Here is an 18,091-nt window from a genome sequence, read left to right on the forward strand (position 1 = left end):
TTCTCTGCCTTTCTGATATTTTTCTTGGCCTGCCACTTCTGGGCTTAACAAGAACTGTACCTGTGTTCTTCCATTTCCTTACTATGATTCTCACAGTGGAAACTGACAGGTTAAATCTCTGAGACAACTTTTTGTATCCTTCCCCTGAAAAGCTATGTTGAATAATCTTTGTTTTCAGATCATTTGAGCGTTGTTTTGAGGAGCCCATGATGCCACTCTTCATAGGAGAATCAAATAGGAGAACTACTTGCAAGTGGCCACCTTAAATACCTTTTCTCATGATTTGATACACCTGGCTATGAAGTTCAAAGCTCAATGAGGTTACAAAACCAATTTAGTGCTTCATGAAGTCAGTAAAAAGTAGTTAGGAGTGTTCAAATCAAGAAAATGATAAGGGTGCCCATACTTTTGCACCGGTCAAATTTTGTTTAAATGCAGATTGCACATTTTCTGTTAGTACAATAAACCTCATTTGGATCCAGAAATATAACTGAGTCCATCAGTTATTAGATATATGAAACTGAAATAGCTGTTGCAAAAACTAAAATTCTTATAAAGAAAAAAGGTTAACATTAATAGGGGTGCCCAAACTTTTACATATGACTGTATACAACCTATCTATTCTATTAACAATTCTTTAAACCATCTCCCACATAAGGTGAACTCGCAAAAACAATCCTCTAAAGGGGTGCACCCTTCTACGTGAACAAGGGAGGGAACTAAGGGTGCTGTCATGGGCTTCCGAAAAATACCGTTACCGGTACGTAACTTAATACTTTATTCGAACACCCATGACAGCACCACGAGAGAATTACAGAGATGTAAACTAAATTAGGGAGGGACTACAGCCTGCAGCACCCTTAGCCCGAAGGTGAGATCTGAGGAGGCACCCATGTCTAACCGATAGTGGTTAAAAAAGGTAGAAGGAGATGACCAGGTGGCCGCCTTACATATCTGGTCAATTGATACTCCCGATCTCTCTGCCCAGGATGATGCCATAGCACGGGTGGAATGCGCCCTCAGGTTCTGTGGAGCCGGACCACCACCTGCTGTGTAGGCAAGAGAGATAGCCTCCCTAATCCACCTTGCTAACGTGCGCTTTGACACTCTATACCCTTTCCTGGGACCTTGGAAGGATAAAAATAATGCGTTCTCCTTCCTCCAAGGATCTGTGGCTGCTAAATATTTAAGTAGGCATCTCTTAACATCTAGAGTCTGAAGTCTTTGTTCTTTAGGATTGGTTGGATTAGGGAGGAAGGAAGGCAGAACTATCTCTTTTGTCCTATGAAAATGAGATGCTACCTTGGGAAGGTATGCCGGGTTGGCCTTAGGATTACTCTATCCTGTAAGAATTCTGTGTATGGAGGTAATCTGGAAAGTGCCTGTATGTCGCCTATTCTACGTGCAGATGTTATTGCTACCAAAAAGGCTGTCTTAAGTGATATCATCTTTAGTGAAGCAGAATCCAGAGGTTCAAACAGTTTCTCTGTCATGGCTGTCAGGACTAAATTTAAGTCCCAAGGCATACACCTATCTCTGAGTATGGGTCTTGATCTGGTAACTGCCTTAATGAATCTCGCTACCCAATGGTTACCGGCAATGTCGCATGCAAATAGGGCCCCTAAAGCTGAAACTTGCACTTTCAATGTGCTAGTGGAAAGGCCCAACTCGAGACCCCTCTGGAGGAATTCTAGGATCTGTTTTACAGGTATTCCATCCCTGATATTAAACTCACAGGTGGACAGGAATCGCCTCCAAGTTCTAGCATATATACCTGTGGTGGTTTGTTTCCTACTTTTTAGGAGTGTATTGATTACATTTTCTGAGAACCCTCTATCCCCTCAATAGTGTCCTCTCAAACACCATGCCATCAAACGGAGTCCCGCTACTTGTGGGTGGTTGACTGGCCCCTGGTAGAGGAGATCTGGAAGGTTCGGCAGTACCCAAGGATCGCCTACTGACATGGTCCTCAACCATGCAAACCAGGCCCTTCTGGGCCATAAGGGGGCAATCAATATGACTCTTGCCCCGTCTTCCCTGATCTTCCTCACTACCAGAGGTAGAAGGTTCAAAGGCGGAAAGGCGTAAGCCAGCGAAAAGTCCCATTTTATTAGGAGGGCGTCCACTGCCAGTGGATTTTCCCTGGGATTTAGGGAACAGAAAGTTTTTTCCTTCCTGTTTTCCTTGGTGGCAAAGAGGTCCACCTCCGGTCGACCCCATTTGCGGACAATCTGATTATAGATGTCTGAGTTTAAGGCCCATTCTCCCTGCCTTAGGGCCCTGCGGCTTAGAAAGTCTGCCTTCACGTTGTCTTTTCCTCTGATGTGGAGCGCGGTTAAAGATAGAAAATTTTTCTCTGCTATCTGAAGGAGACGTTCCGTTATCCGCATCAGGGCGTTGGAGCGGGTTCCACCTTGGTGGTTGACATAGGCTACCGCTACCTGGTTGTCCGAAAGTATCCTCACATGATGGCCCTGTAGATACATAATGAGTTTTTTAATGGCCAATTCAATCGCCAGCAGCTCCCTCTGGTTAGATGAGATCTCAGCGTCGGAGTTCCACTGTCCCTGTACCACTATGTCCCTCATATGGGCCCCCGAACCCCAAGGACTAGCGTCTGTGGTTATTACGCGGGTTATCTGTACCACCCAGGGCACCCCCGAGGCTAAATTTCCGACATCGAGCCACCACCTAAGAGATGTAATAGTTGAGGGGCTTAGCAATACCTGACCCTGCAAGAAGCCCTCTAAGGTTCTGCTATTAACCAGGACGTCATTCTGAAGGGCCCTAGTGTGGAATTGTGCCCACTTGACCGCTGGGATACATGAGGTTAGGAAGCCTAACAGGGACATGGCCTGCATGAGGGTCATGGAGGGTCTATCGATTGCCCGAAGAACCTGTTGCTGTATCTGCTGTAATTTATCTACGGGTAACAGACACTGCTGGGTTTCTGAATTTAACAGCAAGCCTAGAAACTTCTGGACCTTTTAGGGCTGAAATCGGGACTTTTCGTAGTTTATAATCCATCCGAGGTTCTCTAATCTGGACTTAGCTTTTTTAATCTGAGATAGACAATGGTCCACTGAATTTCCCACAATCAAAAAATCATCCAAGTATGGGATAACTAAGATGTCAACTTCCCGTAAATGAGCCATAACCTCGGCCACTATTTTTGTAAATACCCGGGGCGCTGCTGAGAGACCAAAGGGAAGGGCTCTATATTTATAATGACGGATTATACCGTCTATTGATACCGCCACTCTCAGGAACTGCTGGAAATCTGCGTGGATGGGCACATGATAGTATGCGTCTTTTAAGTCCACTACCGCCATAAAACACCCTTCAAACAGCATCTTTATTGTAGAACTAATGGATTCCATTTTAAAGGTGCGTTTAACCAAAAATTCATTAAGGAAACGTAAATTAATAATCGTTCTGAATGTTTTATCCGGCTTTTGGATTAGGAATAAGGGAGAGTAGAATCCTATTCCTCTCTCAGAGTCTGGAACCTCTATCAGAACGTTTTTTAGACACAGGTTCAAGACCTCTGCTTCTAAAGCCGCTTGCTCGAAGGGTGAAGACCTTAAGGGTGTAGGTTTAAAGGTATCCCGTGGGACCTGAGTGAACTCCAACCTGAGTCCGGTGGATATCACATTCTGCACCCAGTCACTATTGGTGACCTGTAGGTATGCTGGAGGAAGGATGACAGTCTACCCCCCACGGGAATTGCTAGTCATTGGTTTTGTGTTTTACGCTCTCTTGACGAGCGTCTGAACATGAAGCCCGTACCTCTTCTCCTTCTATCCTCCCATCTGGGACGGTCTCTATTAGGTGAAGGGTTACGTCTTCTCCCTTGACCGAATCTCCTCCTATTAAACGGACGACGGTAAGATGTGGCCCAAAGGTTTGGGAATTTCTTTTTATCATCCCCGGCCTTCTCCAGTAATTCGTCCAGGACTTCTCCGAATAAATATTCCCCCTCACACGGGATAGTACAGAGTTTCGCCCTGGACTAAATGTCTCCCGGCCAGCACTTCAGCCACAGTGCTCTCCGAGCCGCATTAGAGAGTCCTGCTGCCCTGGCGGCCATTCTGACTGCATTAGCCGAGGCATCCGCTAGGAAGGCTGCGCCATCCTGGATTATTGGAAGGGCCCCCAGGATTGCCTGTCTAGATGTTCCCTGTTTTAACTGTGACTCTAACTGGTCCAACCAGACCATCATGGACCTGGCCGTGCAAGTCAATGCTACTGCTAGTCTTAAGGAACCGGCTGCCATCTCCCAGGTATTTTTAAGGAAGGTTTCTGCCTTCCTGTCTAGAGGATCTTTAAAGGGACCCCATGTCCTCAAAGGGTAGTAAGGATTTTTTCGATGCTTTCGCAATAGCTGCATCTAATTTGGGGGCCTTGTCCCAAGTATTCATTGCTGTGTCGTCAAAGGGATATATCTCCGCTTGAGGGCTGGTGGTAGCGACCCTCTTTTATCTGGCTTTTTCCACTCTCTGCGGATGAGATCCTGGATCTTTTCATTTAGTGGGAAGACCCTACGCTTCCTCTGCTCCAGCCCCACGAACATCACATCGTGCATGGATAATTGAGGCTTCGGCTCCTCCACCTCCATTGTTCCTCTGACCGCTTTTACCAATTTGTCTACTCGGTCGAGCGGCAGGTAAAACCGACCAGAGTCCTCTTCTTCTGAGGAGGACGAGGGAGATGAAATATGGGAGCCCTTACTTCTCCTCCACTCTGTCGAGGAATCCGACTCCACCGGGTCCTCACCCCTTACACTCTGGTTGGGACAGGGATCTTAGGGTTTCCTTCATCTCTGCCCTTACAATATCCCTTAAACACGCCGCTACTGCGGGCGATTCCTCCGCCACTGTCTGCTGGATACAGGGGGGACATAACTTTTTGGGGCATGAATCTGGTAACGGGCATGCACAGAGTGCACATTCCCTGTGTCTGGTTTTACTCGTAGCTTTCTTCCCCTAGAATAAAACACAGAAGGAGGCCCCGTCACTGAGTGAACACTCACGAAGATCACTTACCAGTGCCACAATCAAGTACCGGAGAATGAGGGGGATTTTTCTCAGTCGATGCTCCTGTCCGCCTAGCGGAGCTCTTATGACTGGACTGGTCACTTCGTCCCGGACGCTCCTTACTGTCACGGGCCTTTTTCTTCTTCTGTTTGACCTGCCTAAGGTCATCCAGGGGTGGCAGTGAAGATTGTCGCTGTTGCCGCCGTTGCTGCTGCTCGCTCTCCATTACTGGCTTGCAATAATGTGGCCAAGGCAAGGCACCCATCTAGGGTCCTGCCTATATACCCCTCCTCCGGACAGCAGATATCCTCCTGCCACGCCCCCCCAATAGGGCCCCCCTCCCCAGCTGGCGCCGCTTTCGGCAGGGGAACCGGCGCTTACCGGCGTCCTCCCGATGGGCGCCGCCATCTTGGGTCTCCGCGCCTGCGCAGTGGCGCCGCCGACCCGGAAGTGCCCCGAGGCTCCGCCCCCTGACGTCACCGCGGCTCCGACGTGACCGGAAGTCACGCGGGACGCCCGGGCACTGCTCTATGGAGCGCTCCCCGGCCCCAACGCTCTGAAGCCGCGCCGGCCCCCCCCGACCACTGCGATCGCGCCGCTGGAGTTGGGAGTCCCAGTGGGTATACTCACCGGCGCTGTATGCTTATGGAGACGGACCTCCTCCGGACGCGGCTCCCTGATGTCTACGACACAGCCGTGCCACCCATCCTGGGCCACCGTGGCGTCTTCCAGGAGCTACGCACCAGGCCGAGGTAGGAGACCCCCTCGCTACCTGTACCGGCCGGCCGGCCTGGGATCCGGTCATCTGCAGGATCCCGTCCCCTCAGGAACAGGAAACCAACTGATGCGTGGGAGAGGTGCCGCCCTTTTTGTATCTGTAGGTTTCCTGTTCCCGAAGGGCGGATCCCCTCTCTCGTGGTGCTGTCATGGGAGTCCGAATAAATGAATGGGAAGCTTATTTTAAGCGTTTTTATAGCGGATTTATTGCCAAATCCGCGGAAAAAAAAAATCGCGAAAAAACCGCTACGTGTGAACACAGCCTTTAAGGCAGAACATGCCTCTGCGCTCCTTACCACAAATCTTACTCCAGTCAGACACCGATTTAAGATTTGTAGAGCTTAGACAACTTGTAGTGAATTAGAAGATCGGGCGTCACCATGCCACATCCTTTTTGGCAAAGCTGGCCGAAGCTGGTGTGAAAAGACCAAATGCAGATTTCTGGTGTAAACACTGATGAATCAAGGCCAAAGTGCTGTACAAGGGGTGAAATGGACACGTGTCAAATTGCATTTTTACCTGCTCTAATAACCTGGAATGGTGGGCGTTCATCAGCTTCTCAAACAGCACTTGAATAGACAGCATGTCAAGTCCTGGGATCTTGGGGCTTGTCCTAAAATGCTCATCATTTCTGTAAGTATTGAACAGGATATGTTGCTTCACAAAGCAGAAATGGAGACAGTCACATATGCATACAAATAAATCATTTCTACACAGAGATCAGAGGATTAGTAGAGGATTTAATGAAGGAATCGCGTTATATATGGTAGATCAATTAGATTATCCAGTGCACATAAAATGTCTGATAAATGCTGGATTCTTGTTAGATAAAAATCATACCAAGAAGAATCATTTCAGTATTTTCTCCACTTTTAGGCTATGTGCCCAAGTAGCGATTCTGAAGCAGAATAAACCTGAGCAGAATCGCACACCCTGCTCCCGGGAAAACGCATGCGTTTGACGCGCTTTTCCTAAGCGTTTTTGCCCATGTAATTGATGGTATGAGGAATCGCGTGCGATTCCGCAAAATTAATGAACATGCTGCGTTTTTAACCGCTAAGCGATTCCGCAGCAGTTAAAAACGCACCATTGGAACATGTGCGTTTTTCATTAAAAATCAATTGGATGCTTTTCTTAAGTGTTTCTGCAGCAGAATCGCTTGTCTAAAAGCGCTGCAGAAACGCTTAAAAAACGCTACGTGGGCACACAGCCTTAAGGTCACACATAATCTGTAAAAATCCATTGAGAAACAAGTCATTTTGGAGAAGGAAAAATAAAATTAAAATAATGTGGTGTGAACATCCTCTTATAATTGAGGATGTGGTTGTGTTCAGAATTAGGCAATTACATTTAAGCTGTTGCTAAATGTTTATCAGTACACAGTTGCCAGCATTTACAGTGATTCTGATTAACACCATACACAATTTAGCAGATCTCGTCAAGTTTTCTCGGTTGCATTTTACAACAAAACCCAAGTGTCACGATCCATTTTTGGATCTGTGTCAGATCTGCATTCTCATATTAAACCTTTTTTCCTTTCAGGCCATCGGGGGTTAATATCAGTTTTTCCCATCAGTGGCCACTGGTGTAATTACATGGCTGGTGAAATTGCTGAGGTAGGTGGTGACCACTCCCACCTTTCTTTAAAAGGTCACTTGAGGCATCAGCTGGTGTTGGTGATACACTTCCTTTTAGATATCAACCATGGTGAAGACAGGAACGGGCTGAGTGCAGTGGTGCTTCAGCTGAATGCTGATCTGGTGCCTTACTCTGCTGTTTGGTGCATTGCAGCAGAGAAAGCTAAGTGTTGTGGTCTTACCTTGTCCGTTATCTTTCCTTGGCGTTATATTAGTGCAGCGGTGTGATAAGTGTCCGCACTTACCAATTCCCTATTGAGGGATAGATGCAGGGCAAGTGAGGGCTAAGGTGTCCGGCTCGGCAACAGGTTGAAGGACGTCAGGGAGATCAGGACACATCCTTAGTAAAGTGCAGGAGGTGTCCAGGTGTCCATTTCCCCGTTCCCTATTGCAGGGCCCACCGTTGTAATTGTGTCCCCTTGTTTATTTGCTGTTTTGTGACCGACCGATTGCTGGGTCGTGACACAGAGGGCCAGTCACTTTGTGACACCAAGGTATTTAAACAGCTAAAGAAGGAAGGGGATCTCATTGTTGAAAGTTATTAGTCAGGAGATTATTACAACATTTTTTTGCAAGACATTAGCTATACCATGGAACACTGAAGACTGTCATCAAGAAGTGGCCTAAAAACTGGACGTGCCTCCCTCAAAAATGAAAGAAAAGAACAAGAAGAAAATTGGTCCTGGAGGCAGCCTTAATGCTGCTCTACACGTCCTGGCAATGTGCCCACGAAAAATTTTTGGTGAGCTTTTGACAGTGCGTATTTTCGCAGCATCAAAAAAGCAACATCTTACTGTACCAGTAAAGTAGATGGGATTTATAGCAATCTCATACCCACTGTGCATTTTTTTTAATCAGCGTAAACAGACCTGCACTGAGTGTTTCAAACTGCAATATGTCAAGTTATCTTTCGAGTCGGCTAAATTTTTTCTGTGCAGATTCTTCACAAACAATTGAATTAGATGTGGAAAATCCGCAGGTAAAAAGCACGTGTTTTTAGCGTGTTTCCATGGTGCAAACGCATAAAAAACGCATGTAATCCACACAGGACGATATTAAAAAAAAGTCTTCAAAACCAAATACCAGGCAATGTCGCAAACTAGGTTAATTTGTTGAAAACATGACAAACAAAAGACAAAAAGTGCAATGAAAAAAGGCAACTAATCTAAATTTACTTAATAGGTGCATAAAAGCCAGTTTTAGAAACATAGCCTAAAGGGGTTGCAGGATTTTCTGGCGTGCACTGTGTCGTAGATAAAATTCATAAAATCCATAAAGACATCTCCGGAAAGGGGACATCATTCTCACAATGAGCATATGGGATTAATTATAACTGGGGAAGTGAGAAAGAGCTGACACTTCAACCTCCATTGAAGTAGTGAACAGGTAATTACAACATGGAATCTGATAAGAACCAGCCAAAAAGGCTAGGAATCCTAGGATAGGATTCCTAGGAGGAGGAGGAGGAGTACATTTCCAAGGCAAGAGCTTCCTGTGTTCAAACGATTTGTCTTAAACGCTCTGGAGCCAGTGGTCAGTGAGGAATATTGAGGTTTGCATCAATTCGATATTTATGGGGAACAAATTTTCAGCGACATAGCGAAGGGATGAACAAAACACATTCACTCACATTACCATAAGGCCATTCTAACACCTCCAACTTAATATCGGACAGTTTCCATAGTGTTAAAGGGAATCTGTCACCCCATTTTTCAAGTATCAGCTGCCGGCACCGCCATCAGGGGCTTATCTACAGCATTCTGTAATGCTGCAAAGAGGAAGTCACCGTTAGAAGATGGGAGGTGCCAGACCGCAATACCCATCGGACCAAGACCGGACCGCCCCCCCGGTGAGTATAATATAACTAATTCTTCTTATCTTTCAGGTTACATCGGGGGCTTATCTACAGTATTACAGAATGCTGTAGATAAGCCCCTGATGGCAGTGCCGGTAGCTGATACTCAAAAAATGGGGTGAGAGATTCCCTTTAAAACATGGCATGCTATCCATGCCACGTTTCAACACTATAGATAGGTGAAATGGGGATAGGAGACATGTCGAGAATATCTCACACTTGGATATCCAGGGGAGAAGATATCCTGAAAGTTGGGGATCCCAAATTCTAAAAGACCTATGACATCCTCCAACTAGCTCCTATATGAGCTCACGAAAGGGAGGTATGGGGGCCTAACCTTGATCTAATAAAATTTGGACTTTGGTCATTTGTCAGTCCTGGAAGGTACAGCTTGCTGTAGTTCTCTCCTTTTCCTAAGGAGTCCCAACCTTCGCTAAGCTCTGAGCCATTTTAGTGACCCAGATTTAGTACTTTTCTTTGATTATCCCTTTTATTTAATTTTGTTCCCATTTTGTAACATGTTTTCATATTTCTTTTTTATAATCACTGCCTACATTTACGGATTAAAATGTATAAAATGTTAAAGCTTTGTTCCTTTTGCACTGTAAACTGCACCCCTGAAGTTATATGCTACCTGTAACGGGTATATACCCAGATACGATCACTGCCAACTCTACAACAACAAAAGGAACTAATAGTTTCCAGCACCAATCGTTTATCAAATCGATTGAACACCTGTTACAGGTACCAACTGTATATATACCATAGGCTCACTGTGATTTCACCAATAACCAGTCAAGAAGTGGAAACAGCTGCAGCCTCATCCATTACTCTTCAGTCAATTGAGTAAACTTTCCTGACTATTGGGGGCAGCAGAGTTGTATCCCCTGACAAATTGGTGACAGCGGTGGGACCTGCATGATTCCCCCTGCTGTTTTCCCTGACATACAGCATTGGCCAAATCTCCCATATTCTTCATATATGGATTAGGATGGCAAGACGGAAGCCTTTTCTTACAAAGAACAACACCCAAGCCCAGCTAGGTTTTGCCAGAACTAACATCAAGTCTACCAAAAGCATCTGGGAAAACATGTTATGGTCTAACGAGACCAAGGTCTAACGTTTTGGACACAATTCCAAAAGGCATTTTTGCCACAAAGCCAACAATGTGCATCACCAAAAGAACACCATACAAACAGTGAAGCCTGCTGAAGTCAATATTATGCTTTTGAGTTCTTATTTTAGCAACTCGAACTGGGGCTTTTGTTTCAAGGTGGAGGGAATAATGAAAAGTTCCAAATATAAGTCAATTTCTGCATCAAAACCTTTAGGCAACTGTAAAAAAAGCTTAAGATTTCAGCACAACGACCCTAAGCTTACCTCCAAATCAACAAACGAATGGCTTTTTCAGAAGAATATCAAAGCTTTGAAATGGCCTAGCAAAGGCCCACACCTGATTCCAATTGAAAATCTGTGGGTTTATTGGAAGAGGCCTATACACAGGAGATGTCCTTACAAGTTGACATATCTGGAGCGCTACCGCAAGGAAAAGTGGGCAAAGATTGCCAATAGATGTGACATGCTGATAAACCAATTACCAAGACGACTGAATGCGGTCTTAAATTCAAAGAGTCTTTCAACAAAGTTTTGTTTAAAAGTGTTCATATTATGCAACCACATTTTAGTTTTTAATTTTTGTTTTCCACCAGAAAAACATTCAGTTTGTTTCTCAATGGATTTGTACAGATTATGGAAGATAAAGATGGAAAAAGTTTAGAAATGACTCTCCTTGGTATTATTTTTTTTACATGACAAAAAAAACTCATTTTATCAGGAATCTCTGGGCCAGCGCACTACAGTACTTGGCTCTGCCCTCAACAGGGAAGATCAGTACGCCTGCGCAGGAGCCACGGCAAGAAGCAAGGTAGATGACGACATCGCATGAAGATGGGAGGCGCCGGACCTGCGACGCCTATTGGACCGGACTGCATCGGACTGCCCCCCCAGGCGAGTATAATAAAACTTGTTTTTCTTATCTTTCAGGTTAGATCAGGGGCTTATCTACAGCATTCTAAATGCAGTAGATAAGTTCCGAAAGGCAGTGGCCGCAGCTCATAGCTCAAAAACGAGGTGACAGGTTCCCTTTAAAGACATTTACCGATCGGAGTAAATAATTTTATATTTGGACAAAAATTGGACTTTTACAGATGCCACAATAACAAATGTTTGTTTTTTTATTCTTTACATTAAATCATTTTTTTTATTTTTAAAAGAGCTTTTCACCTGACTTTTGAGTCCTCATAGGGGACATGAACCTGTGATTGATGGCTTGTACTATATACAGCAATATTTCATAAGGAACAGGACTTGTGATCAGGGGCCTTTAGCAGGCCCACTGGCTTCATGTGATTGCTTAGTGACAGATGGGCGAATAAACGCCTGAGTAACATTGCAACACTTAAATTCCGCTATTATTAGTGATACAAAGTGGCTCTTAAAGGGAACCTGTCATGTAAAAAGAACACTATTAACCTGAAGATATAGGGTTAATAGCGCTCGGTCACCGTGAGGCCGATGCACTGAGAGCCTCGTTGCCAGGGGGTAATGAACGTTATTCCCTCCCACATCCTTGCCCTTACAGTCACAGGGGTGGCGTCTGCACAGTTTCAGTTAAGAGCGGCAGCTGTAACCATGACACGACACTGACGGACAGCCAGCTCATCATTAGAGCCAGCTTTCAGTCAGTGTTGCAGGTGCGGTGACTGAAAGAGGGAGGATGTGAGAGGGAATAAAGTTCATTACATGCATCGCTATTAGCCTGCATGCAAGTTAATAGTGTTTTTCATGACAAGTTACTTTTAAGATTACTTTCCCACGATGAGCTTTTGTTGATTTTTTTTTTTACGCTCAAAAAAAAAATGCAAGTAGCCTTGGTGCAGAACATCTGTAACGTATAAAATTCACCAAATGCTCATTGTGGGAATACAGCCTAAGAGGTTAATAGCAGCAATAGGCAGTAGAGTAGATCACTGCTGTTAAAGGCAGATGCCAACTATGTAGTATAGCCATCATGTGCCCTACGTGGAGAGTCTATAGTAGCGTAATAGTACATCATGGAGTGTTGATGGGTTATTTCAGTCAAATACTACCTGTTCCTTACAGGAGAGTTTTCAGCAGGTTCATTATCATCAGTGATTACAATGACATAACACCTTTACAAAGCTGATAAATGCAGGATCCACCATTCAAAATAGGAGATGTCAGCTCTGCTTGACTTCAGTGACCTTTGCACATGCTCATTAGATCAGTGTCTCTCAACTCCAGTCGTCAAGACCCATCAACCGGTCATGTTTTCAGGATTTCCTTAGTATTGCGTAGGTGTTGGAATTAATGCTTGCGCAGGTGATGAAATTATCACCTGTGCAATACCAAAGATATCCTGAAAACTTGACCTGATGGTAGGTCTTGAGGACTGGAGTTGCGAAACACTGCATTAGATGGTTTAATACAGACGACCGGGTCTCTTAGTTGACTACAAGTGGTTGGAACAGCAAAATAACCTGAATAAAACAAATGCCCCTCACTGTATCAATATTCCAGTCCATTAGTTTACATTCAGAAAAACACAGTAAGAGATCATAAAATAGCATTATGAAATTAGATACATGCATTTCATATCAATATCACATGGCAATAATCGGTGAATTCATGCTTACTTTTTATCCAGGAAACTTCCATTCCAGCAGGCCGAGGAGGACAATGTTTGAACGATGCCGCTGTTACATATATGGGGAGAGGACAGATTAGTCATTTAGCAGATATCTGGTCACAGCACCTTTCTATACAGTTAATAATGACTCAAACTATTGCAAATTAAAGGGGTTGCCCAGGACTGACCAACTGATGACTACCAGTAGGGAAGATTAAATGTAGCACTGGGCAGCAAACACTAAGCAATGAACGGAGCTGTTGCACACCACTTTTATTTCCTCCAGAAGGAAAAAAAGCGCCTTTCCATCCATGGATCACTAACCGGTAAGTCCAACCCTCTCCACAAAAAACAAACAAACTGAAAGGCACCACATTTTAGGGCGTTTCTATGCCTTTTTCAATACAACTTAGGGTTTTGGCTGCCTATGTAAAGGTGCTTTACCAAAGCTGCCTCAGACATCTCACCCTACTGTGTGTTTATGAGAAATAAGACGCCAACAGATAGGCTTCTTTGGCTCACATACAAATTACATACATTAAATAACGTTCTTTTTTTTTTTAGACCTCTTGAGGCTGGTGTACTTTCTTTGAAGTCTGAATGGCGATATAATTCTGTAATGAGGATGAGAAGCTACAGCTGGACTACAAACATTCATTGTAGCAGCATCCATGAATACACAGCCATTCGGACATGAATTTCCAAAGAAATTACACCAGCCAAGAGAAATTTTTATTTTTTTATTTTTAAAGTACTCTGTCTTGTTTCATTCCTCTTTTATCCCTCCTGGAAATACATGACTACATTGATAACTGAGCGCTACTACTCAAGATATATAAAGTAAGATGCAATAAGAGCCATATTATACTGTACAGGGACATGCCTCTCTGACAATGGTAAGAGGTCAATTCATTTCCCCATTCCCTGGAGAATTGTGCATCAGTGTTGTATTTAATTAAAAGAGGTCATCTTGAAAGATTACTTGGATCTGATTAGCTGTCTGATTATGTCGGTTAAAAATACACTAATATACAGTCATATGTTAAAGTTTGGGCACCCCTATTAATGTTAACCTTTTTTCTTTATAACAATTTTGGTTTTTGCAACAGCTACGGTATTTCAGTTTCACGTATCTAATAACTGATGGACTCAGTTATATTTCTGGATTCAAATGAGGTTTATTGTACTAACAGAAAATGTGCAATCTGCATTTAAACAAAATTTGACCGGTGCAAAAGTATGGGCACCTCAACATAAAAGTGACATTAATATTTCGTAGATCCTCCTTTTGCAAAAATAACAGCCTCTAGTCGCTTCCTGTAGCTATTAATGAGTTCCTGGATCCTGGATGAAGGTATTTGTGACCATTCCTGTTTACAAAACAATTCCAGTTCAGTTAAGTTTGATGGTCGCCGAGCATGGACAGCCCGCTTCAAATCATCCCACAGATGTTCAATGATATTCAGGTCTGGGGACTGGGATGGCCATTCCAGAACATTGTAATTGTTTCAGCCCCAAAGCATGATGGAACCTCATTTCCATGAAATTTTACTGTGGGTAGCAAGTGTTTTTCTTGGAATGCTGTGTTTTTTAGCCTCCATGCATAACGCCTTTTTGTATGACCAAACAACTCAATCTTTGTTTCATCAGTCCACAGGACCTTCTTCCAAAATGTAACTGGCTTATCCAAATGTGCTTTTGCATACCTCAGGCGACTCTGTTTGTGGCGTGCTTGCAGAAACGGCTTATTTCGCATCACTCTCCCATACAGCTTCTCCTTGTGCAAAGTGCGCTGTATTGTTGACCGATGCACAGTGACACCATCTGCAGCAAGATGATGCTGCAGGTTTTTGGAGGAGGTCTGTGGATTGTCCTTGACTGTTCTCACCATTCTTCTTCTCTGCCTTTCTGATATTTTTCTTGGCCTACCACTTCTGGGCTTAACAAGAACTGTACCTGTGTTCTTCCATTTCCTTACTATGTTCCTCACAGTGGAAACTGACAGGTTAAATCTCTGAGACAACTTTTTGTATCCTTCCCCTGAAAAGCTATGTTGAGTAATCTTTGTTTTCAGATCATTTGAGAGTTGTTTTGAGGAGCCCATGATGCCACTCTTCATAGGAGAATCAAATAGGAGAACTACTTGCAAGTGGCCACCTTAAATACCTTTTCTCATGATTTGATACACCTGGCTATGAAGTTCAAAGCTCAATGAGGTTACAAAACCAATTTAGTACTTCAGGAAGTCAGTAAAAAGTAGTTAGGAGTGTTCAAATCAAGAAAATGATAAGGGTGCCCATACTTTTGCACCGGTCAAATTTTGTTTAAAAGCAGATTGCACATTTTCTGTTAGTACAATAAACCTCATTTGAATCCAGAAATGTAACCGAGTCCATCAGTTATTAGATATATGAAACTGAAATAGCTGTTGCAAAAAACAAAATTGTTATAAAGAAAAAAGGTTAACATTAATAGGGGTGCCCAAACTTTAACATATGACTGTATGTACAGAACATTATTTGTGAAGTACCGTACATACTTGATCGTATTTGAATTAGTATTATCGATCACTTTCTGCCTCCATGAATCAATCGTCTCATCATTTATCAGACTGGTGTAATTCCAGTTCTTCCAAGAGCGGAAATCAACTGCAGCTTCAGGGCCCTTGAAGACAATGATAATAGAACATTTTACACAATTTCCAGAAACTAATGATTTGTTTGCACCTCAAAAGTTAAAGTTAATAAGCTGGAAGACTCACGATGACACTGATATGTTGCAACCGCAGCAATGTCTACTACATAGGAAACGGGAGTATGATTTCTTTATGGTGGGTTCATTAATAAGGTGTGCTCTCGTAAAGGGCAAAAAGACTCAACTCCAGTATGATATATTTGTAAAGATAAGGAGGGCACCGCTGGCAGTAAATACGGGGATACACCAATATTCAGTATAAGTAAATAATACAGTAGAAAAGAGAGAAAGCTACTGACCAGATACTGGGATCACCACAAAGTGTCACAATATAAATTTTATTAAATGTCAATCAGACCAAAACACAGTTAAAAACATTAAAAATTCGTATTACTAACAATTGCAATAGACCCTATGGGGTTAATAATATAACCCTGAACGATTCCCCTATCACCTTAATCCCTTGTTGGTACAAACAGATAACTGGTCCAAATATTGCATAAATAACAAGACCATGTAATAAACAAGGTGTCACAAACAAATGTATAAAAACCAATTGGAGAACTATAAGACCAGAAGTGATTAGGCTGCTAGGTGCTGAGGAAATGCACCAATAATCAAATCTACCCTATATAAAAGGAGACATGATAAGGAGGTAAAGAAATGTGAAGAAGGTACACCTGAATCCTGAGAATATATGCTCAGAACCCGACGACCAACCTCCAAAATAGCGGACGTGCCCGACGCGTGTCGCTACCGCAAGGTAGCTCCGTCGGGGGCACCTCGCGGTAGTGACACGCGTCGGGCACGTCCACAGGCTCCCCCTATTTTTGGTATAGTATAGCTGCTCTGTATTCAGCGCTTATGACATGCGCTATTTTGGAGCACCTTTATGTGACACCTTGTTTATTACATGGTGTCACATACTGTATATATGACTTTTTAATGTGTGTTTTGGTCTGATTGACATTTAATAAAATTTATATTGTGACACTTTGTGGTGATCAAAGTATCTAGTCAGTAGCTTTCTCTCTTTTCTACTGCAGTATGATATATTTGTAGCTTAACAGATTGCCACCAATAAAGAGGTGAAGAAGAATTTTCATTTAATTAGCTTTTACACAATTGCCCATTTTCAAATAAAATTAAAGCTTATTTTGACCACATATTAAAGGGTTAATGTGGTTTTCTAAAGACTTTAACATGCCAAAGCTTTAGTACTGGTGTTGAACTAACCTGAAGAACCTACACCGCACTATTGAAGTGTAGCACTACTCCGAAATGGCATAGTGCAGTTACTGGAGCCCAGTCCAGATATCTGTGTAGCTAAGGCTAGGTTCACATTTGCGTTGAGGAGGGCTGCAGATGGCTGCCTACTTTCTTCTTTCCTGAATCTCCGCCTACTTCTGTATGCGTCCTACGTTTCCCTGCGTACCTATCTTTAACAGTGGGTACCGCAGGGACATGCGTTGTATGCGGATGCGACCGCATGTGTCGATTTGACGTGTGCAGCGACCACACGGAAACGCAAAATTTTGCAGGACGCATACAGAAGTAGGCGGAGATTCAGGGAGAAAGAAAGGAGGCAGTAGGCAGCTATCCGCAGCCCTCCTGAACGCATATGTGAAACCAGCCCTACAGCAATATCGTAAGATACAGTGGCTAATGAAAATTAATATTTTGAGTACCTACTGTAAAACCTCTCGGAGTTTTCATTGGGGGACACAGGAAACCATGGGTGTATGCTGCTGCCACTAGGAGGCTGACGCTATGCAAAAAGGAAAAAAAAAAAAAAAAAAAAAAGCTCTTCCCTAGCAGATACACCTAGAAAGCAGTAGAAGAAATAATAACAGAAACCAACATGACGGTAAACAAGGGTGGGTGCTGTGTCCCCTAATAAAGGCTCAAAGAGTTTACAGTAGGTACCCAAAATCTTCCTTTCTCTACTGCTTCACTGGGGGACACAGGAAACCATGAGACATCCAAAATCAGTCCCAAAGGTTGGTAAAAAGTAGTACCCTCAAGTCTGATCTTGGGACACTGCGAATTGCAGGACCGTTCTAGTGAGGTTTGCATCCGACGAAGTGTAGTCGTGACAATGTAACAGCCCTGTAAAGCTGTGTTGGCGATACCTGGGGGCAAACAGCCCAGGAGGCCCCCACCGCGCAAAGGAGTGTGCCGTGACTAATTGGACGTGCTCTGTACGTTTCTACAATAGCAGAACGGAGCCAGAGGGAAATGGTAGACCTGGAAGAAAGACCTTAGGAATCATGAACAGACAGTTCACACATCTAAAGGGTGAAGTTTTGGAAAGGTAGAGATGAAAAGCTCTTAGCAGGTCAAGTTTGTTTAGTGACTGCTCTCGAGGATGTGACGGGGATGG

At 43.7% G+C, this 18,091-nt stretch overlaps 1 protein-coding gene across 2 annotated transcripts in view; it reads right to left on the reverse strand.

Moving 5' to 3' along the window:
* Positions 1 to 18,091, reverse strand: part of HERC3 (HECT and RLD domain containing E3 ubiquitin protein ligase 3) — a 123,347-nt gene that overhangs the window by 43,548 nt on the left and 61,708 nt on the right. For both annotated transcript variants that reach the window (XM_073590293.1, XM_073590300.1), the window contains exons 10-12: positions 15,554 to 15,678; positions 13,022 to 13,081; positions 6,333 to 6,444 (exon numbers count right to left, since the gene is read on the reverse strand). In XM_073590293.1, coding sequence (XP_073446394.1) covers positions 6,333 to 6,444; positions 13,022 to 13,081; positions 15,554 to 15,678 — 297 coding nt within the window. The remainder of the gene's footprint in view (positions 1 to 6,332; positions 6,445 to 13,021; positions 13,082 to 15,553; positions 15,679 to 18,091) is intronic.

Source organism: Dendrobates tinctorius, unplaced genomic scaffold (assembly GCF_039654945.1).
Source record: "Dendrobates tinctorius isolate UK_male_01 unplaced genomic scaffold, ASM3965494v1 ptg000011l, whole genome shotgun sequence".
Classification (NCBI taxonomy): domain Eukaryota; kingdom Metazoa; phylum Chordata; class Amphibia; order Anura; family Dendrobatidae; genus Dendrobates; species Dendrobates tinctorius.